Here is a 23110-nt window from a genome sequence, read left to right as displayed (position 1 = left end):
CTCACTAGGCAAATAGGAACGAGTCTTTTCAACCTGTAAACAACTTTGATTTGCAAAAAAGGGGGAAGAGACCAAGGCACTCTTGTGGGAAAAAAAATAAAAGCATTTAATAATCTGGCTTATGCATGGCAAGAATACAAAAGAAAAATATGAATAATACCAGTAAGACTCCCTAATCGGGAGATAAGCGACCGTTGGTCGCTTATCTCCACAATCTGTCGGTAGATAATGCCGGTCTTATATAAGGGTCATTTGTGTACGATGTGATGTCATACTGATGTCAGCAGTGTGATGTCATACTGATGTCAGCAGCTATGTCTCTATATATGGAGTTATATGTTGTTCGTGTCCAAATATGGGGCTTGTGAGGTCAGACTTAGTGAGATTCGTCGGTTATCTCCATATATGGAGGGATGTGTTGGTTATCTCCATATCTGGAGATTCAACCTTCAACGACAACTTTGTTTGGATTCAGAAACGTGAGCGAGTACCAAAGGTCATCACTGTTTGTGATCTGGATGTTTTTACTTTATCATGACCTTTGAACATGGGTCAGTCTGTCTTTCTGCTCAGGTGTTCTAATATAAACTATAACATTTCCCTCTGTCCTGATATCCTTTAAAGGGCCATTTGTAGTTTGTTTCATGGTTTAGGTTACAAACTACAGAAGGGTAAAACATGACAGGCTGCAATCGATGCATAATGGCACGGTCACACATCTGTGTCAGACTCAGGAGTGACGCAACTTGGCCGAGGTTTCAGATGTGTGCAGTATCTCGTGTGTGTTGTCCTGCAGTGTATGGGCAGTGCCAGTCAGAGATATGTCCCTGGTGCCCATTTTCTGGTGTGTAGTTTGACTTACGTTACAGTGGCTTACTGAATGTAAACTACAAGCCAAATGCCTTCCAAGTGGGTCAACCTTGCTTCAACACATCGCAGTGGGGAGCACCACCACTGAGCTCCCATTGAATGGAAGTGAATTGGAGGTTGACACTTCTGTATGAAGCAAATGCGTGACTGGGCCATATGGCTCACATTATAGTACACCATGATGTAAGCAACTCAGCTGTAACTAATACAATTAATAATGGCTGTGTTAGATTTAGATGTGCCAGTGGGCAAGCATTGACTACTATACTTGCACACATGCATGGCTATGGGCGCACCTAAATCTAATATCACCCATTCTTAATTCTATTAGCTGTAGCTGCATTGCTTACTTGTCTGCCATATAAAATACACAAGACTAAGAGTCTTGAGTATTTTATAACTGATAGAAGAAAACAAACTATTAGTAGGTTGGAGAAACTTATTGTCAGTATCAGCCAAGGACATCATCACCATGTCCATCCCTGTTACAAAGCACCAGACCCCTGGGAGATGGAATGCTGAGGTGGAGTGCCATACCTACTGTACCATCAGCTCCCAGTACATTGTCATGCACCTTTAACCTCTTGTCTTGACCCTACTTTGTTGACCGGGATCCCCCAACGGTCTATACATAAGCCCCTTTTCGACTGCAGCTTTAGCACCACACCACACCACACTACACCACGCCACACCGCACCACATAAAAATATCTACATTTTCCATTACACAAAAGTACCCCTATCGGTAAGAAACAAATTGACCCTTTTAACTGTGATTATAGTACAATATAAATTTGTATTACAACTATCCTAAATTATATTACACTATAATAGATTATAATAGAGGTTATAACACAATATAATCTATTATCATGTATTACAACTATATCCTAGCTCAGACCTACTCTAGATTGGATGCTTTTTAGGGTACCACGTTTAGTACCACTTTCACACCACTCTACCCAGATCCTTGTAGTGGAAAACCTGGCACAAGAGGGCGGTGTGGTGGGGAGTGGTGCGGTGTTGTGCCAGTGGAAAAGGGGCTTTAGTGCACCCCTTATCCCTCTACACCAAATCTATGCTGTACATAGCCAATATACAAGCTAACAACACATAATATTGCTCCATGTGTGAGATAAGCTATTTTCACATGGGTAGAGAATGGACAGAAAATGTATGCAAAATGAGTGGAAAGTCAATCTGTCTGGACGCCTGGACCATTTGCTGTCTCTCTCCACTATCACTTTCAAATAAAGACTTCAAAATGCCCCCAATAATAACATCTTGGTGTCTGTGTGCACATAGCCTGCCTTAATTCTGCCTGTAAATGTGAATGTTCTGGATGTTTATGGGTACATTAGCCTGCAACCCAGCAAACAATACCACTTCTGCTATTGTGGCCGAATGTTTGCCTGTTATCACATGCCCAGAATAGGGACGGTACGGTTCATGTGGTTAAAGGATCACTCACTCTAAAGCCTAATGTATACTGCATGAGCCAAGCTGTGGCTTCTGGCTCATAGCTCCAATAGTATCAGGTACAGAGCCATCAGCATGAGCCAGGGTTTGGCTCACACAGTCTAAACCAGGGCTTAAAGATCCCACAGACATAATGTAACACAAATTAAGGCCCATGCATCATTGAGCAGTCACACCACTGACTAGGCTACAAAAGCACTTCAAACCTATATACATCGGGGAAAATATATTTTTGAAACATTTGAAACAAAATCTGTTATGGGGGTCCCTGGCACAAAAAGAAATCAGATGGGAGTCTTTGGACAAAGAAATGCATATTAACGGGGTTGTCCTATATACTTGACATGAAAATGTTTGAGAACCACTGGTTTGAACAACATTAGGAAGCAAGCCCAAATAAGCAACTATAACCCCGAAAAAACACAACCCGCAACTACCAAAGCAACTTCACAGAAAAACACGCCCAAAGTTGCTTATAATAAGCAGACGTGGCAACACTGGCTGTGATCCCATAAAGTATACCTCCATCCATTCAATCATCAAACCTGGACCATAATGCCGCACAAATGCAGGTCTTTCTTAGAAGCTCTACAATATTGCGTGTAGCGTCATAGTGTGCTCTGGTTACCGGTGTTAAAGATGGGAAAGACTGGAGGATGAACTGAGGAAACATTAGAGGCTGGGGGGCACAATACGCTGTTGTTTAATTATGCTGTCCTATAGACCAGGCAGCTTTTTCGTCGGAGGCTTAAGTGTGCGGGCTAGGTTTACAAGGCTGGAAGAATTGTCCTATAGGTGTCCAAAGAAGGGGACTTTATTGGGTGCATTCTTTGGGGATTACTGCAAGAGGACCCCTCTCTCTGTTGCTTTACCAGCAATGACAGGGATAGGAGGAAATTAGGAATCACTTCTAAATGTCATGGGCGTCTTGAATGGGTCCGCTGTGCCATGGTGCCTGTTTATGAGCAATCAAGGGTTTCATTATGCAACATACAGGAGTTTTGGGGTTGGGAAGAAAGGAGGGGCTGAGTTGGTCATTTACGTCACTATTGGGAAGTGAAAGAGCATCTTCAGAGGTGAGCTTTTAAACCTGGCCCCTGGGAGAGAGCGTCAACATTGTGCCATACAAGCTAAAAAACGTGAGCCAAATTGAATTTGCCTTCAACTTTTAAATCTCACTGTTGGCAGAAGGCGAACCCAGACTCTGTGTCTCGAACGACAACACAGCTTCTCATTCTTTACAGTACATCGTCACTGTCAGGCAGAAACCTTGTATCCCCATTTCTCATTAACGAATGCCTTTTAATGTGCAAAAGAACAAAGAACAAAGCAAACATTTCCAGTCTACAAGCTCACAATGCATTGTGAGATCTGCTATTTATATATATACTGTATATATATATATATATATATATATATATACTTTTTGTACATTTAAATTTTATCCCAGCGGCTGCGGCCGCTCCACCCGCTGCACCCACTCCGCCCGTTTTATAGTAACATATTATTAAGATGTCACGTGAAACATGACCAATCATGGACATTGGTCCATTTATAGTCTGGTTGGCTGAAATGTCATGTGAAGCTCACCAATCCACCAATCCTCAAATTTATCGGACATATGCCCGTTCAGGCCCATCTGATTGGCTACGGCCATAATATGCCCGCTACGGGCATAATATGCCCGTATGTCATAATATCGAGGCATATATAGGCCTATTATATGCCTCGATATTATAACATCACCCTTTTTTTCCATTTCCTGCAAAGTAACCGTTTTGGACATATACAACATTTTCACCCAACAGCGATGATATGTTACATCAGTAATTTTACACAATATTCAAATAATTCCTCAGGAAGCATATGTTCTTTTATTTATTCTGACTCATGCAGCTTTGCCAGATCCCTGCCTATGTTCAGTGATGGCGAGAGAGAGAGAGAGAGAGTTATGTAAAACTAGATCTTGGAGTAAAGGAATGAGGTTAATCGTATATGAACAAGACTTCCTTTGCTGCATGACTGGCTCTTTCAAGCCCTGGGGATCCGCTGAGCAGTGGGACGCCTCTACTATGTTCAGTGACATCTCTGAAGATGATCATCCGCATCGGAGTAATGAGCTGTGCTGGGCCATGTGGGTCTCTGGGGAGAGAAAGGGGGTCAGGTCAGGTGTGGGAAGCCCCTTGCATTGGAAGGTTTGCCTGATGGCAGGCCTCCTCCATTCAAGAAGAGAACGTTTGTTTTCACCCCGGATCAATCTGGGATTTTAATTGACAGCGCGCCATAAGTGTGACACGTCACGGTCACACTAATGAGCCGTTAGTCTACGCGTGGCTTAAGCAGATCCAGGCAGATTATGTCACATGCAATTCAGACAGGCAGTCCTCACGGCTGGCCGTGGCGTTTTGGGAACAGGATGGTGAGATTAGCAATGGGAGCAGAGCCAAAACACCCGCCCCCCAGCGGTGCTGTCATTCAGTGTTGTAAAGTAACAAAGTACATTTACTTAAAGGGGCACTCCACCACCTTTCAACCTATGTTCATATAATTGGTCCTCACTCAAAAATAGCTTTTTTTTTTTTTTTTTTCTTTTTTCTCAGAGGAGGGCTGTGGGCTGGTCAGAAACAAATAGTCTTGTGACATCATCGATTACCAATCCAGCTTATAGAAACTGCAGGCTTTCTATTCCTGAAAAGTTGCAATTTTAAAGTGGAAGCCATTGTTCTCGCGATATTAAAAATCTAAATATTATTTTCAAAAATATTGATAAAATTTTTTTTTGGGAAAATGATGATGTCACAAGACGATGGATTCTAAACTTCCCACAGCTCTCCTAGGAGACTTGGACTGAGTAGAAAAAAATTGTGATATTTTATCATGAACATTAGTGAGGACCTATTATATGAAGACAGGTTGAAAAGTGGTGAACTACTCCTTTAAGTACTGGTCTTAAGTACAATTTTGAGGTATTTGTAATTCCAATTTCCAGTATTTTTACTTCTACTCCACTACATCTCGGATCCAAATATTGTACTTTTACTCCACTTCATGCTTTTGAAAACTTTAGTTACTAGTTACTTTGTAGATATAAATTACAATATTATAAAACATACATAAACCACTTTGGACTTATTTTATACTGTGGCTATTTTCAAACATTTTGTACTTTTACTTTTGGTACTTTAAGTACTTATTTATGCCAATACTTTTATACTTTTACTCGAGTAAATTATGAATTCCATACTTCTACTTGTATGTAACAGAGTATTTCTACATTGCAGACAGTATTAATACTTTTACTTAAGTAACACATTTGAGCACTTTTTCTACCACTGACTCCAGCCCAGTGTGGCTAACTATGTGTGTGTCAGTCCCACAACCGCCACACTTTGGGATGGATGATGTGTTCTAACATTATATTAGCGCTGTGTCATTATTATGAATAACACACTATAGTTCAAAACCTATTTTTATCAGTTTGCCAGTGTACCTAATCACTTAAACCCTAGCTTCCATATTCTGACTTGTAGATGGGCTATTGATGTAGACAGAAAAAAAGGTCCAAGTAGAGAAACAACTCAGGTCCAATTTAAGCTAGAGCACTGTTTCCCTAACAGTGGGTTGGACTTGGGAGTGGGACCCATTTGTGGGTCACGGGTCCATTTTCGTGGATCGCCTGTGAATATGCCTTTATTTATTGTCTCCACCAGCCGAAGCCTAGTGGCCGATGTTTGCAAAAGACATTTCTGTACACTTCTCTTACAGATTTTGTCCACAAATCCTACAAATCGGTAGACAGTATCTCTACAGTCATGTGATCAACGTGGATCTGTCCGATTTTCCATATTCCATCCTGATTGGCTACAATTGGCTTCCAAAAGTTTGCAGGATTGGTCCATTTTGAACAAAATGCCTCAAATCATGAACACAGCGTGCAATCTTGGTGAGATTGGGCGCGCACATTCCCACTAGGCCGAGGAAGAAATGCCACTTCAAATTTCTCAAATCAGCCTCATGGTGGTGCTATAACATGGCAATTTGTGTTTTTACCTTTAACTCCACCGATAAGTGGAAAACTTTGTATGCGCTTTATGCCTAGGGGCTAAGGATAAACACATTCTTTGCAATTACTCCATCAGATTTTCTCCAACAATCATGCTAATCAGTACACAGTAACTCTATAGTCATGTGATCAAGTCTGATCCATCTGATATTTCATATTCCATCCTAATTGCTAATATTGGCTTCCAAAGTTTGGAGGATTGCTCAGTTTTTGAACAAAATGCCTCAAATCATCAACGCAGCTTGCGAATACCGCGAAATTTGCCACACATATTCCTACTACATTAAGGAACAAATGCTACGCTTTTCACATTGGCCTGTTATAGCGCCACCAGCAGGTATACTTTAGCGAAACACATTTTTGGAACACAATGGCTCAAATCAGGCATGCTGCATCCGACTGCCATGAAAGGTCTAAGATTGGCGAAGAACAAATGCCACCCTTTTTACATTGGCCTATTATAGCACCACCAGGACGCCATGGCCTGGTGGAGACCTGTGCTCGGAAGAGCACTGCTTCTAGTTTTATTTTATAAACATTTAAAAAAAAAATGCACACATTTTCATGAGTAGGGTAAAAATCTAACATTTTCCAAAAAGAATGTTGGGAATAAAAACTAAATGATCAAAGATCCCTAAATTAGAAAATAAATGTTTAAGAAGTAGTGAAAATATCAAAGCCGCTAGCTCGCAACGAGGCATGAAGCGACGTGTTGTGAGCTTGTGGATGTGGCTATTTTCACTAGTTTAGGGGGTTGGCAACCCTAGTTCTAACATAGATAGCACTGTGCTGCTATGAATAACACACTAGTTCAAGACTCAAAACCCATATTATCAGATTGCCAGTGAACTTATATTAGCATTAAATGGCCAGATGTCAGGGTCCATGCATGATCCACTAAAACCAGCTTACCATCCCATGAAACATCTCGATCTTGTCCTGACATGATATAATTAATATTGTGACCCATTTGGCTTGGTCGGTGTATTTTCTATTTTTATCTTATCCTGTATTGTCTTTTTATTTAACCCTATGCTACAGAGTACAGTATGTTATATTTAATGCACTTTAATCACTTAAGCCATATATCGTCTCTGTCGGGTGGAAACCGCATTATGTCATAAACTGTTACTTTTTAGGATTTAGATTAAAAAATAGCAAACGTAGGAGATTTGCAAGCTCAAAACGCTTATGATGCTTGTGTGTGACGCTGTAGCATAATCAAGTATAGGGATCATACTACAGTACATAAAGATAGGAGGTTTCTGCCCAACAGCGAAGATATACTTCAACTTTTCAAATGGTGAAAATAGATGCTCTACAGGCTCTCAATCCGCTGACTCGTAATGTGTTGTGAGCTTGTGTAGATCTGCTATTTCTGCAATAAAATTATTTGATTGAAAGAAATGACAAATGTTTGACAATTTCACCCATGTATGATAATGCCAGGTTGAAAGTGGTTCAAATAAATGAATGTATATGAAATGTTCATGTTGATGTCTCCATTGTTCCAGGTGCCCATGTGAACCCGGCGGTCTCGCTGGCCATGGCCGTCTTGGGCAAGCTACCTCTGAAGAAGTTTCCTGTTTATGTGGCGGCACAGTTCCTGGGCGCCTTCGCTGGGGCTTGTGTTGTCTATGGACTGTATTACGGTGGGTACATAGCTGTACATCACTATGTGGGCAGAATCATGCTACATCAAAATTGGAAAATACCATAGCTTATTCTGTAAAGATATTCTAGAAACAGTCATGACAATGTTTTCTATCAGTTCTATAGAAAACGTTATTATGTAGACTCGTCATTATACATCATTATATTATTGTGACCGTAATCCCTCTTTAATTTGTTTGTCACTCAAAATCCTTAATGTGTTTTTTTCATTCAAAATCCCTCTTAATGTGTCACTGGTCCTCTGGCCACCCTCTAGTGCTTGGCTGTGTGCTTGTGACATCTCACTGATGTCACCATATGTCAGCTATGTAAAAGGGATTGTATGTATGATGTCAGATGTGATAGACGTCATAGGATTTTCATAGAATAACTGAGTGAGCATGTTTGGGGTCTCACAGCATATCTCCATATACAGTACATGGATCTCCTATATGGGTATCAGGAGTCTCCATATATGGGTAACTGGTCCGATATACATGGCCAGACGGCCAAGACATGGCGCGAGGTCGCTTGTCGCCCTGAGGCGTCTTACTAGAATATAGAGTTCTACATTAGACTGATTCTTCTAAATTCTAAATTTCAAATATACTTTGTTGATTTATTTGAATACTTGAGTATTTACTTTCTCCACCACTGAGCATATGCAGCTGGTAGGATTACACAAAGACTTACTGTGTGGTAAATCATTCTGTATGGATGTGCTGTAATGTGATGGTAAAGCTTTGTCTTTTCCACAGATGCTTTGATGGATTTCACTGGTGGACAGTTTTATGTTACTGGGGCAAATGGCACAGCCGGCATATTTGCCTCCTATCCTGCCAAACATCTGTCACTCATAAACGGATTTGTAGATCAGGTAAGGTAGACGTTGTAACATCTTTGGTGCTTTATATGGTGCTTGATATTGTCACTCTCAGGGGGGAAATCTTGAATGTCCATAAAAATATATATATATAAAAAATAAAATGAAATCTGTGTTCCAATGGATCCAATGTAGTTATTATTTAGTCACCATTCTTGTTAATAATTGGTTAAATATGTATAAAACCCACAGACAGACATAACCACTTTCAACCTGGTGTACAGTCAGACATTTAGGCTAACTAAGTAATAACACAAAAAGTCCTAGGGACTTGTTTCCATTGTGGTCCTAAGATGGGCACGTCATGTAAATGTTCCCACATTCTTTTATAATTTCATAAAACTAGAAACTAAACCGTTACTTTTCAGGATAAAAAAAAAAAGCAAAAGTAGCTGATTGACAAGCTTGAAAACATCACTTTGTGCAGCGTTTCAAGTTTGAAGATCTGCGACTTGTGATGCGTTTGTATGAAGCTGTAGTGTGATCAAGTTAGTAAGGAGTCAATTTACAAAGAAAAAACTACATAAAGTTGGAATATGAAGTTAAGAGGTTTCTGCCCAACAACGACAATATACACCAGGTGTATTCAACTAAATTGTTCAGGGGGCCACATTTTCCAAACCCAAGGGGCTGGGGGCCGGACTAACACCCTAACAATGTGTCCGCGGCCCATTGTTTGGGAACCAGTGGTTTGAAGACTATGGAGAGGTTTCTGGCAGACAGCGACCATATCAATTTGACATGAACATGTTTGAGAAGCACTGGTGTAGATGCATGATAGGGTGAGCATGCTGCTTAGAGCTGTCATGTGTGTGAATGTGAGCATAAATGGAGCAGAAAGTGCGCTACAGTAGGTTCTGAAGTACCAACGACAACAACAACCATCTGCCATGAATACCCATGAGCCACGCATGCACGTGTTATTGCGTGTGTGTGCGTGTGTGTGTGTGTGTGTGTGTGTGTGTGTGTGTGTGTGTATGTGTGTGTGTGTGTGTGTGTGTGTGTGTGTGTGTGTGTGTGTGTGTGTGTGTGTGTGTGTGTGTGTGTGTGTGTGTGTGTGTGTGTGTGGGAGGATGGGCACAAAGGGCCAATGTAGAGCTTACAATGTAATTATTAACCAAACCATACAACAATGTATTGTTTAATATAGATGTTATTTGTAATTTACTTATAAGAGGTGAATTCATAGAGTTATAATAAGAATAGAGAGGACACCGGATATCCCCGCCCGTCCACTTGCATTGAGTTGCTCACCCAGCGCATGAGGCGTTTTCACCCCTCCTTCCGCGTAGTAAAACCGTGACGTAGTGGGTCTACTGTGACGCGTTTTGCGTCATAATTTGTGTTCATGGATGCGCTTTCATGAACGAGCACTTCCGGTATGAACGCGCGTCAATACAAAGAAGCCTAGACGCGCGTTCATGTGAGTAGACCCAACTGCAGTACCTCAAAACGGCCAACATGTCCATTTGGTTTCAGGGCGCCCCCAGGGTTCTGGGGGCTTGGGTGAATTATGTGCTTCCATTTACTGTTTTAATGAGAAGCAGTGGTGGGAAAAGTATAGCCTACTCAGACTAAAGTAAAAGTAGCAGTTCCACAATAAAAACAGAGAAACTCAGTTACAAGTAAAAGTCCTGTATTCAAACTTTTACTTACAAAAGTAATGGCATCAAAATATACTTGAGTAAATGTACGTAGTTACTTCCCCACACTGATGAAAGGCCATAGGGCTTTCCATAACATGACCATATGGGAGGGGAGATATATCTTAAAGCTGTTATTGTAGCCATCAACCAGGGGAAAGGGGAAGCCCCCTTAATAAGCTTAAGCACAAGAGTAGAGGAGAGGTCACCACAACAAGACCATCCTCTCAAAACAACAACAACAATAACAGTGACCATGGAAAAGTATGTGGTAAATGTATTAATTGTGAACTCAGAAGAAAGGACTCCTGCATACTGGCTTCTTCACTTTAAAAAAACAAAACAAAACAAAACAAAAAAACGGAACCTGGTTATATAAGTATATGATTTTATATATATATTTCTTTTAAGCGCAAGAGATGATGTGAAGAGGCTTGAACCAAGATGCTGTTTTTTGTATAATTTTCTTTTTCTCACAAACATGCCATCAGTCCAGTGCAGGATTATGTACAGTGAAGCTAAGAAAAAAAAATATAAGGCTTGGAATAAAAAAGACCAACCAACTCAGGTGGCACTATAACAGGCTTTGTCAGCGCATTCCACATCCCTATAATACATTATCCAACGCACCTGTCACGTGTACAGAAGAACTGCTTCTTTCTGATGAACTCACTAATGTGTTTTCCCACACAGGTAATAGCAACCGCTGCCCTCGTCCTGTGCATCCTGGCCATCACTGACGGGAAGAACATAGGAGCTCCGAGGGGCATGGAGCCCCTGTGCATCGGTCTGATCATCATGGCCATCGGCGTGTCCATGGGCCATAACTGTGGCTACCCCATCAACCCTGCACGAGACCTGGGGCCCAGGCTCTTCACTGCTGTGGCTGGCTGGGGGATGGGAGTATTCAGGTGATATACCCATACAGTATCTTTAGCTTTTTAACCCATTTTTCTCCCAAATGTAGTCGTTTATGCCAATTGATTCCTCCCCACACACATTTGTGTGCTGTCACTGCTGTTGTATCCTACTGACTCACCTGCCAGTGAGGAGCCCCCACCGGGAGGATGTAGAGCCTTCGGCCTACTCCTCCGCCCAACACTCCCTGCTGACAGGTGCCACCGCACGGGGAAATCTCGCTCTTTCGACAAGTCATTCTTTCGACTATGAGCGTCGGCAGGTTAGCTATTCGCCCGCGTCACGGTTACTGAGGTTAGGGTTAGGGTTTGGGTTAGGTTTAGGCATAGAGGTTAACATTCACCAACGTCGGCAGGTTAGCTACTCACCTGCGTCGGCAGGTTAGCATTTCACCAGTTTAACATTCACCTGTGTGGAAAGAATGAACCGCAATATCGACATGCTCCCCCACCCCACCCCGTAAGAATATGTGGCGATGTGCAGTGACAATATATCAATCACCCTTTCTTTCTTTCTTTCTTTCTTTCTTTCTTTCATATATTTTCATAATCTTCAAAAATCTTATAGCTTATAGATCGACTATTTTCACTTTTCATTATTCGCCTGTTTCCGCCAGAATTCACTGTAGAATTATTTGTGGGCCACATCCGGTTAACAGCAGACATGACATACAAGCTCACGTCGCGTCGCAAATGCAACCGCTGTGAGCTTGTAGATCACACTCGGCTGCGACACCGGAAATGCCGCATGCCTTCTGCGCAGAAGAAGAATATAGGTCTCAAGTGATGAAAAGCACGGCATTGTACAACTTTAGAACTTATTTCTTTTAATTTGTACTTTATGACTGTTTGTTTTAAGGCCCCATAATCACTAACATCCTAAACTAAACTATAGTATTAATGTGTGAATTATTCATGCAATGGCCTGTAAGGCTCAATTCATACGCCATGGGCACGGCAGTGTTGTTTGCCAACAACGAATGATCTTCAAGCTATAATGAAGCGCTGCGTATAAATTAGACATGAGAGCTCGGGAGAAATGTGGAACAAGCATGCTATTCCAGAAGCGTGCCAAAGTGCCTGCCTGATAGGCACGTTGCGCTCCTGCTGCTCCCATTCCCAGCAGACGCCTAGTACTTACAGCTAGACGGGCAACGTGAGAACCCAGGGACTTGATCACAGTGGCTGTGTGGCCTCTTTCTGAAATGGGGGATTTATGCTTTAGTTACGGTACATGCCAGCGTAGTTCACCGCAAATCTACAAGCTCATAACACAGCATTATTTTGGATGCGTGACATGGCGGTGCAACTAGTTTAAATCAGCCACTATTCTGCATTTTGAGAAGAAATAGAAACAAGCTCAGGGATGCGTGAAGTGAATGAAGTGGGATTCTATGTACAGTACATAAATATTAAATATGCAATAGCTTCCGACTGAAATGGCACATGTGTGGATTCCCTCACTTGAGGCGGTGTATTTTTTTCCCTCTGTCTTCTTCCCTCCACCTTGGGCCCTAGTAACTCAGTACCACTTTCCCCTCCCCTTGTGACACCCCTGGTGAGACTGCACAACAATGGCAAATCACAGCACAATATTCTTAGTTCAAGTCAACCTTCTGAAATTTTGCAATTGGCTTTTTTCACAAACGAATATGAGAATTTGTGTAAGTGTCGTTCAGGGGACTTTCATTGCTACGTAATGAAGTACTGACTGAATTGACTCATGTACATGTCTAGGGGCAACCGGGGGAAATCTATTTTGAGTGGAGAGCCTTAATTATTTTATACTTTAACTATTGAAAAATAGCAGATATACAAGCTCACAGCGTGGCACTGAGTGCCGTGCTGCAAGTTTGTATATCTGCTATTTTTGAAAAGTCGTGAAAATGTGTGCAAATCTTTGAATATATGTATTTTTTAAGCGAAAATTTGCAACTCAAATTTTGCTTCTGGGGGGTCCCTGGAACTAAATATTTTGAGATGGGAGTCCGTGGCCAAATATATATCATTTTGGGGGTCCTTCACATGAAAAGGTTTGAGCACCACTGACATAGAAACATACGGTAGGTTTTTCAAAAAGCCATAGAAGGATTTGAAATATTCAAAGATTTTCAAGATTTTTCAAAAATAGCAGATCTACAAGCTTGCATTATAATGCGTTCCCAGTCTAAATGGGTGAACCTGGGTCTACCCGGGAATCAATGGGAGTAAATTTACTATAATAATCTTTTTGTCTCAGGAATGCGACAAGTACAAAAAAACTATTATTGAACTGAAGTCTCCATGGCTTGAGTAATCAATAGAAAACAAATATTTTTACGGGTGAACTACTCCTTTAGGTGTGCTGAAAGCAAACTAATTGTCTCATCCTGATGAAAACGCCTATGGTGCGCATACATGAGCATGTGCACGTTCATTTAAGAGTTAATTTGGGTGTTTGGATTATCGTCTGCCTAACTGTGCCGCTTGTTGCTCTTAAGGTACTGTACAGTAGCTCTCCACTGCAGCGACATAAGTGGCAGTAAGTATTGGAAAGTGTCTGTTACTGAACATCTGCTGTAGAAGGCTTTCGACTGTCGGATAGCAGTGGGCTTGTTGTAGAACAAACCATATGCTATTTTTAGCACCATAGTAGCCGTCTGTCGGTGTCAGCTCTAAGGTGCTTTCAGCAACTTTTTTCACACCTTCCAACCGACTGAACTCCCAACTTCATTTGGCTGCCAGTCTGTTAATCAGTAGTAGTCTGTTTTGGTGGAGATCTAACTCTGCACTATTCATCCCATCCTCTCCTTCAATTCTCGGCAACGGCCGGGAAGCCAACCCCAGATTTATTGTCATTTTGGAGCAGGAGCCGTGTCTTCTTGGCATTTCACATGGCTGTACTTTTGGTTTTATTGGCACCGTGTCCACCATTATCGTTCCTTCCTCTTGGCTGTCACCAAATGATCTGACACTCTAAAAGATGCCGTATCAAAGAATCACACCCTCACAAATTGCAAGCTATTGTTTGCAGGCTAGTAGGCTCACACCCAGAAACATCCTGAACATTCTCATATATAGAGGACAGTCAAAAGGCAGGGTATATCTGCACACACTGACTGACACTGACAGATTACCAATGGGCCTTAAGAAATGATTTTATTATTGATGGGGCTATTCTGCCTTTTTTGACCGTGATAGTTGAGAGAGACAGGAAATGGGGAAACAGAGTAGGGGAATGACATACAGAAAATGGCATCCACTTGGCTATCGAGTATCGATAATTAGGATTTCAGGAGAAGGAGGGAACTCTTGTTCAGTATCTTTAAACATGTTTTACTATTTATTAATACATTTTTTACATAATCTTGAATAATTGGCTTGACTTGAGGAGTATAAAATAAAATAATTATCAAGAAACATTAATAATAATATTAATGTTGACCACTCAAACTTCCATACCATCACCACAAACCTCACCAGATGTCAGCTCTAATGTACACATAAGCCTTATCTTCTCACAGGTTTACATCATACACTATTATGCCACACATCAGACATAATCTGAGCTTTCACATTCATGATTAACATGTCATGCCCATACAGTTTCATGAACATGACACTGGGAATGGTGCATGCAGTGATGCATGCCGTGATGCATGCCGTGATGCTGGAAGTGAAAAGGTTTGAGAACCACTTAAGAATAGGCATGCATAGGCAAAACAGAAGTAGGGGAGGCAGCTCAGCCACATTATTTATTACTCAATTTCAATGCTTCCAATGTACATACTGTTAGGTGCAGTGTTGCCATGTCTGCTTATTATAAGCAACTTTGGGCTTGTTTTTCTGTAAAGTTGCTTGGAAATTATTGCTGGTTGCAGGCTATTTTCAAATAGCATATACCGGTAGGTTTAAAGTGCTAAATTGTAGCCAATAGTCGATTATTTTGGGCTTGTTTTCATAGAACTGGCTGCTTATATCTCTCACAAAAACTGTCAACAGTGGATAGGTGGAAGCATTTGAGAGTCTCTAGGTGTGTCCCGATCCATCTCAGCCTGTGGCTGCAGATTAAAGTGTCTAATCCGGCCAGCCCTACTGTGGTCTACATCCACTTCCTGGATGCTTAAGAAGTGGATAAACATGACCTACTCAGAGTCACTCGCTTTACTTTCCCACGTGCATCAGCGTGCGTCAGCTCCTGTCCACTCAGAGGCCTTTCACCAGCGTTGAAAGATCACACTCGACCCGCCACAATGACCAGGAGGAGGCCTCTCTCTAATCCCTGCCTGCTGCGTGGCAAAGACTCCTTCCTAATGACAGGAATAACCCATCATAAATATAGATAGAACATGAACAATACTAAGCGACATATCACTCAACAAAATATATAAATATAAATCGTTGAAAAACCGTTCCATGTTATTATTGTCGATGCCATGACGACACATTGAGGTTACACACACTCCATATTTGGGTGTGGCTTCTTTGGGAACACCTTATATGGTTATTGCTGAGTCTTGGTGACATCAGCATGACGACGTGGATCGCCCACCCGCTCATCCACCATTAAGCCAATTCTTATATAGGATATTATTGCGACCGAAGGTTGCAGTTTACTATGAGAAACGTCACACAGCTTGTCCGTGTCCGTCCGTCTGTGTACACATTTTTACGGTCTATGGGTTTGCCGCTCTGACATCATGCTCTGATGTCACTGTGATGTCAGGGGAACAACTCTACCATAATGGGTTTGCCGCTCTGACATCACGCTCTGGCTTCACTGTGATATCACACCAACAGAATCCCTTTTATGCCCATGTAAGGAGTTCCCTGATGTCATCAATATTAATGATGCCCTGTTAGAGAGATCCCTCCCTGTGATGCCAGGGGGAACAAATCCCTTTTATGCCCATATATGGAGATATGGAGATCCCTGTGATGCCAGGGGAACAAATCCCTTTTATGCCATGGAGATCCCTGATGTCCACATCCCTGATGTCCACATCACATCACTGTGGCGTGTCGCTTGTCGCCCTGAGGCGTCTTACTAGCGTATACTGTATGTATGTATTGTTATCTTTCAGTGATGCAGTGTGTTCTCAGTAAGCAGGAAGTTCCAGAATGAATCACAGTATATCCATGTGTGTTCTTGTGTCTCCAGTGCTGGAGGGTGCTGGTGGTGGATCCCTGTAGCAGGTCCCATGGTGGGTGGAGTGGTGGGTGCCGCCATCTACTATCTCTTCATCGAGTTGCACCACGCAGAACCTGAGAAACAGGAGGAGAACAACGTCAAGGATAAATACGAAATGGTTACGATGAGTTAAAGAACAAATGGATGCAGCGCAATAACGCCTGATTTATTTTGAGCCTCGTTCATGCTCCGTCGCGAGATGGTGTCGCTCACCGAGAATGGCAGAGAACAGCAGACATAAGCGCTCAACCAAGGTAATTAAAAAGAAGGTACGGTCATCTACGTAATTTATCCAGCAATTCCAACCGCCAGATTCGTTGCACAGGTGGACCAGCCGAGAACAAACACTATTTCTGAACAACTGCGACATTTGTAGAATACTCGGACCAAAATCAGGACTGTATCATTTTATTGTCTAGGTATCTAAAGAGTACTTTTCTGAACGTGCCAAAGTACATTTCTGAACAACCAAATCCTGTGATACTGCCGAGGCAGAAATGATACATGGCGCTGTTTAGATACCTCAAAAAAATCATACAGTGTGTACACCATAAAACAAGTGATTATAAAACAACCTGTGATATACCTTCTTTTATAGCCTATTCCTGAACCGATTAACTGACCAATCGTTCAGAAAAAAGTGTTTGTTCACAAGCTGGTCCACTCATTGACTCTGTTGTATTTCACCAAACCTCCGGCTCCAGTTTTGCCTCCCATGCGCACCAATGGTGCCTGACTGGCCTGTGGACTGACCCTACCTTCTTCTCCTCACAACGCGGAAGTTGTACGTTTGTCTATTCTCGGCGTTAGAAACCGCCACGCGGCGCAGTATGAGTCAGGCATTGTACTTTGTTGTAAGGAGGTGTCACTAGTTGAATTGTGACAATGTCGTACAACAGAGTATAGATTACGCATAAGAGCATGGCAGCTTACTCTTATTTTTTTTGTACCTTCAACAGGCAAGAATTTCTGCTGTTTTACACATTCCACATAAAAGCTTTCGTAGTTTACATTTGATATTAGCTTTATTACAAGATATAGGTCTATCACTAAAGGTATTCTAATGGTAAAACGTGTTGACGTAATAGATGTACACTTACATTTTGTATCAATTTCTAATAGAAGCACAAAATGTTTTATTGAGTTTTTGTAACACAATGTCAAAGAATGACAGTGTGCGTTTTTTATTTTGACTTTCAAAATGTTCGTTTTTTGGACACCAGACTCCCTCAAGTATCACACTATTAAGCCTGTTTATAGACTATTTTCACTGTGCAGGAGAACTCAGGCACTTTCTATAATTCAATTAAATCAAAAACAGAGAGATGTATTTTTGCAGTATCCTATTTCCTAGTATTTTCTGTTGTTACAAACTGTATTTGCCAAGTTTAAATGCTTTATTTGTATTGTATTATTATTTTTTTCTTCTGTCTCTTCCTAACAGGGCTGATATAAAAACAGCTGCTGACAATCTTAGAATGTAGGAAATTAACTTATATATGAGCATTACACTTTCATTCACTATACTATCTGAAGTGTATTTCCTCTTCATTTTTTATTTTATTTGTTTGTTAAAACATTCACAAATGTGTGACGCGCTTCCCCTGCAGAGCAATTCATCAGCATACTGATGTTCTGAAATGCAAACATGCTTTCTTTTATATTTTAATAGAATCAGGCAAATGTTGGCCTTAAAGGAACATATACCGGTGCTTTCATATGCTTATTATTTTAGATCAATCTGCTGTTCAGTACACAAACATGGCTCTGTGACATGGAAAGTAACTTAGGGACTTTTACTGACAGCATTGGAAAAACAAATTGTGAAATAATGGCAAATTAATAGTTGCACATGTGTGTTTCAACAATGTGTGCTCAGCCAGCCAGCCAGCCAGCCAGCCAGCCAGCCAGCCAGCCAGTCAGTCAGTCAGTCAGTCAGTCAGTCAGTCAGTCAGCCAGCCAGCCATTCAGTCAGTCAGTCAGTCAGTCAGCCAGTCAGTCAGTCAGCCATTCAGTCAGTCAGTCAGTCAGTCAGTCAGTCAGTCTGAAACTGAATATACCCGGGCCGCGGGTTCAATAAAGGTCTACCTTTTTATTGTATTTGATTTGGCTTCGCTCCAGTTGGTATCGACTTCTGAAAACATCATCACTGAATGACCTAATAGCAACCTTACCACAGGCATATTTAGAGCTGTGATTAATGATGATATTTCCCTTTAATAACTGTGGTTTGAGTCTCATGCCATGTGTGTACTCTGATCATAGAACTATAAACAAATAGGCTACAGAGACGAAAGATCTTTTTTTTTCCCAAGCGTGTGTTTCTGTGCATCATTTTCACAATGGCATGAGTATGAAAGTCTGTAACTGTATAACATTACTCAGCATGGAATAATGCCTAAAGAGATGTATGCTGTATACCTCTGAGAAAGGCAGTATTTCATCCCATTGTTTACCGTGTTCAATTTGTTTACTGTTGTTGTAAATTTACATAAGAGACACTTATAAATGTATAAATTGTGAAATGACACTGTCCTACACTCAGTGTATGTTTACAACGCCAGGCCATGGGGCAGAAACGTCTTATATCCACATTTTACCTTTTTGTGTTTTTTCCCCGTAAATGAATGTCCTACTTCATCTTTCTTCAGTGACAATCAAAACACGGCGTGAAGCGACACATGTTGAGCTTGTCGAACTGCATTTTGAATAGTGAAAAGTAACAGTTTGTTTTGGACGTATGAGGTTCCCACCCGACAGAGATGTTATGCTCCATTGTACGCTTGGTGCCACGTTCCTAAAATAGCCGATCTACTACAAGCGCACTTCTCCGCTATTTCCGGAGTGTGCAACAACGTATAGATCAGATATTTTGACCTATAAACAGGAAAACAAAGTGCCATTTTCAGGCATAAAGACAGTGATATCATGTGCTGTGCACTAAAGCCTCATTTACAGGGTACGGTGACTGCTCTCCATTCCGACATGTCGCCACTCCGACATTGACTTCTTATTGTCGGAGTGGCGACACTTCCATAGAGGTTAAGTTTAGGATTAGGGTTAGAGATAGGGTTAGTATCGGAATGGAACATGGTACTTGTACTTGTATTTGGAAATGAATTAAAGTGTAAATGAAGCTTAAGTGGTCAGTGAGCTAAACAGCACTAAACGGCATCTTAGGAAATAAATTATGAGAATATCCTGTTGCCAACAGCTTCTACTATAGAACCATGTTAACACATAGTAATCTAGTGCATTCTAAACCCTGTATGTGGCTTATACTGTAGTCTGAACCCGCATAAGCATGTATTATTTTATACATTGTTTTGCTAAACTTATCCAGTGTTTTTCTCCTTCTATTTCGGTCCTCATTACTATCCTGAGTTTCAACTTGTTATATAGGGTAAATTAAAAACTAAAAACTAAAAAAACAAAACCTAAAATAAATAAATACTTGTGGTGTTGATTTTTGCTTGTTTTATGTTGCTTTTTATTAAAATATTAAAAATAAATTCAGTAAATATTATTTTTTCCAGTGCTCTTTTTTATTTCATTGTATCTTCTTGTGAAGTCCATACAATTATTTTTATGTTCACAGCTGTTATGTAACTTTTTGCTAAATAAATGTGATGTTCATTCACTTGGTGTCTGTTCTTATATATAAGTTTACACAAATTGTGTAATCTAAAGTGATTTGTATTAAACGTTTATAAATTGAGAATCTATGTCAGTATGTGTATTATACACACGTAACACTCTCTCTCTCTCTCTCTCTCTCTCTCTCTCTCCCTCTCTCTCTCACACACACACACACAGACACACACACACACACACACACACACACACACACACACACACACACACACACACACACACACACACACACACACACACACACACACACACACACACACGCTTAATTATCACTATATAGGTCAAGGCCATAGCATTTACTAACAAGGATTTTCTAATGAACGCTTGGACAGTCATATCATTGCCAAGAGGAGCGTTGCCAGTCTGTGGATGGAATAGAACATTTTAAAGGTAGCCAATTGGAAAAGCTTACGTAAGATCATAGAGAATAGATGAGGCATGATTGTTCAGGCACAGTGGTTTCAACTGGAGCGCCCCCCGAGTGCATCTGCCTCTCCTTTCACGTGAATAACTCCACTGTGCTCATGTTATAGTAACTGGACCACAGCTGATGAAAACACATCTTTGCTCAAAATACAACATAGCACTGCTTGTTATCTCTCATAACAACAGAGGGGAGGAAAAGATTGATTCCTTTTTTCTTTGTTCAGAATTCACAGCCAATTAAAAAAATAGTGAAAATAGCCAATCTGCAAGCTCACAACGATTTGTGAACTTGTAGACTGTATGTCTTTTTTTCCTTTCTTTTTTTGCTAATTGTTATACAACAAATGATATAGGGCTTAAGTGGTTTTAATGAGCGCTAAATACATGATTAATTGTGGTTTAAATCATATTGTTTTACAGTTAACTTAAGGGACATGGGGACTGTGTGTGCTTGCATGTATTACTGTAGCTGTTTTCTTTTTTTGTATTTGTTATGTCTGTATTTTATTGTTTTTATATATGAGGACTGTGGATGGAAATTAGCTCCAAGCTACATCCGGCATGATTACATGAGATCATGTTCATAGGTTCATAGGTTGGGTATCTGTTGTGTGCCCCCCCATCCAGTTATCACACTGGCCCGGGGCGCAGTCTGAAGAAAATGGAAAAGAAAGAGGAAAAGAGGACAAGACAAATAAGTCTATAGGATAACAAGAACAACGGAGTCACACTGTCAGTCAGTTCAGGGGTCACCAACATGTCCGTACATGGACAAATGCATGTGTCCGTGGGCCGTGGCAAGACATGGTCTTGTCCTTGGAAAGTTTTAGATAATTTTCTTTTTTAAACACCATTACAATTTTGATCATAAGACACAATTTCTGAAAATCTCCAGGTTTTCTTCAGAATATGTACCGGTATGACACTAATTTCCCACGACACTATGGCACATTATAGTAGTACTAGTGGTTGCTTAACTCTTACTCTTACTTACGGGTCCATTTGGTTCAGTTTGTTCACACTCAGAGTTACAGACCTGTAATGGTCATTCAGGCTATCTCTTTATTGGTTTCTGGGCCATGGCAAAAATAGAAAAAATTTCCACCACAAGCCAGCTTGGCGATGATCCCTGAGTTAGTCACAACAAGCTCATGTAGATTAGAATGTTCCTTAAGGGTGCATTGAACTCACTTTATAAAAATCACACCCGTGTGAAGTGGAGCTGTGTGTGTGTGTGTGTGTGTGTGTGTGTGTGTGTGTGTGTGTGTGTGTGTGTGTGTGTGTGTGTGTGTGTGTGTGTGTGTGTGTGTGTGTGTGTGTGGATCATGTGTACCGATTTTTGTGACATTTGAAGAAAATATGTAGGAAAAGGAGCAAAAAGTGTGTTTTGGAGAAAATTCAAGATGGCGGAAAATCTATCATGGCGCAAATGGGCGTGGCCTATATGGGGAGATGCGTCATGACCCAAGGAATCCAGGGAAAAAATATTTTTAATTTTCCGACCTACGGTTCAAGAGTTACAGGCCAAAACGTAAAGTGGGGTGTTATGGCGCCACCATGCGGCCAAATGACACAATTATATTTTATTTAATCCTTGAAATCATTATGAACCTCCTCTCCAAGTCTTGAAACTCTAGCCCCTATGGTTTGCGAGAGACAAATAATTGAATGTGAGTTTTTGCAATTCCCATTATAAGTGAATGGGGAAAATTAATTCACTAATAAATTAATATCAATTAAACTATAGAACCTTTCTCTTAGAAAAGTAATAGCCCACGATTCCCGAGTAAGCCGGTCGATTTGACATAGGGCGCGAGTGTGTGGTGGCAAAACTGTGGGACTAGTGGCGTGCCGAAGTTTAGGAAGTTCAGGCTACATACACACAGACAGACACACACACACACACACACACACAGACCCACACGGCCACGTATAGGGAGCCTGTGTTTCACACAGCTCCAAAAACTCACTTTAGTATACAAATGTACATTGCCCTCTAAAACATTGCTAATTTCCCTGTGCAATATTACATGAGCCAAGTGGAACTAATTTAGTCTTAGCCTTAACTAGACATAGGGGGTGGACTCAGGTAATGTGGGCCGCTTTTTGGTAAATCGCCTGGGAAACTAAGAAAAAGCAGTGCAGAACGCTGAATGTATTTTTTATAGTTAATATAGACTGTCCTTAATATATTTGTGTTAAATGTATGTAGGAAAATTAGATGGTTATTTTTTTTTAAATGTTTAAGCTTAAAATGTCACACATTTTCAAGATTAACACTTTTCAGGTTTTTTGAGCCACCTGATCAGCTAAAATGGGCCACTTTAGGGTTGACCCCCATTAATTCCTAGCT

General features: G+C 41.0%; 1 protein-coding gene across 1 annotated transcript in view; it reads left to right on the top strand.

Moving 5' to 3' along the window:
- aqp9b (aquaporin 9b) overlaps nucleotides 1–20111 on the top strand; it is a 24858-nt gene extending 4747 nt beyond the window's left edge. Inside the window, exons 3-6 of the mRNA XM_080729989.1 lie at nucleotides 7926–8063; nucleotides 8823–8941; nucleotides 11284–11501; nucleotides 16648–20111. Coding sequence (XP_080586115.1) covers nucleotides 7926–8063; nucleotides 8823–8941; nucleotides 11284–11501; nucleotides 16648–16810 — 638 coding nt within the window. The 3' untranslated portion in view covers nucleotides 16811–20111. The remainder of the gene's footprint in view (nucleotides 1–7925; nucleotides 8064–8822; nucleotides 8942–11283; nucleotides 11502–16647) is intronic.
- The last annotated feature ends 2999 nt before the right edge of the window (nucleotides 20112–23110 follow it).

This window comes from Nannobrachium achirus, assembly GCF_963921795.1.
Source record: "Nannobrachium achirus genome assembly, chromosome: 7".
Taxonomy (NCBI): Eukaryota; Metazoa; Chordata; class Actinopteri; order Myctophiformes; family Myctophidae; genus Nannobrachium; species Nannobrachium achirus.
The sequence above is the reverse complement of the archived record's forward strand: the minus strand, read 5'-3'. Positions and strand labels throughout refer to the sequence as shown.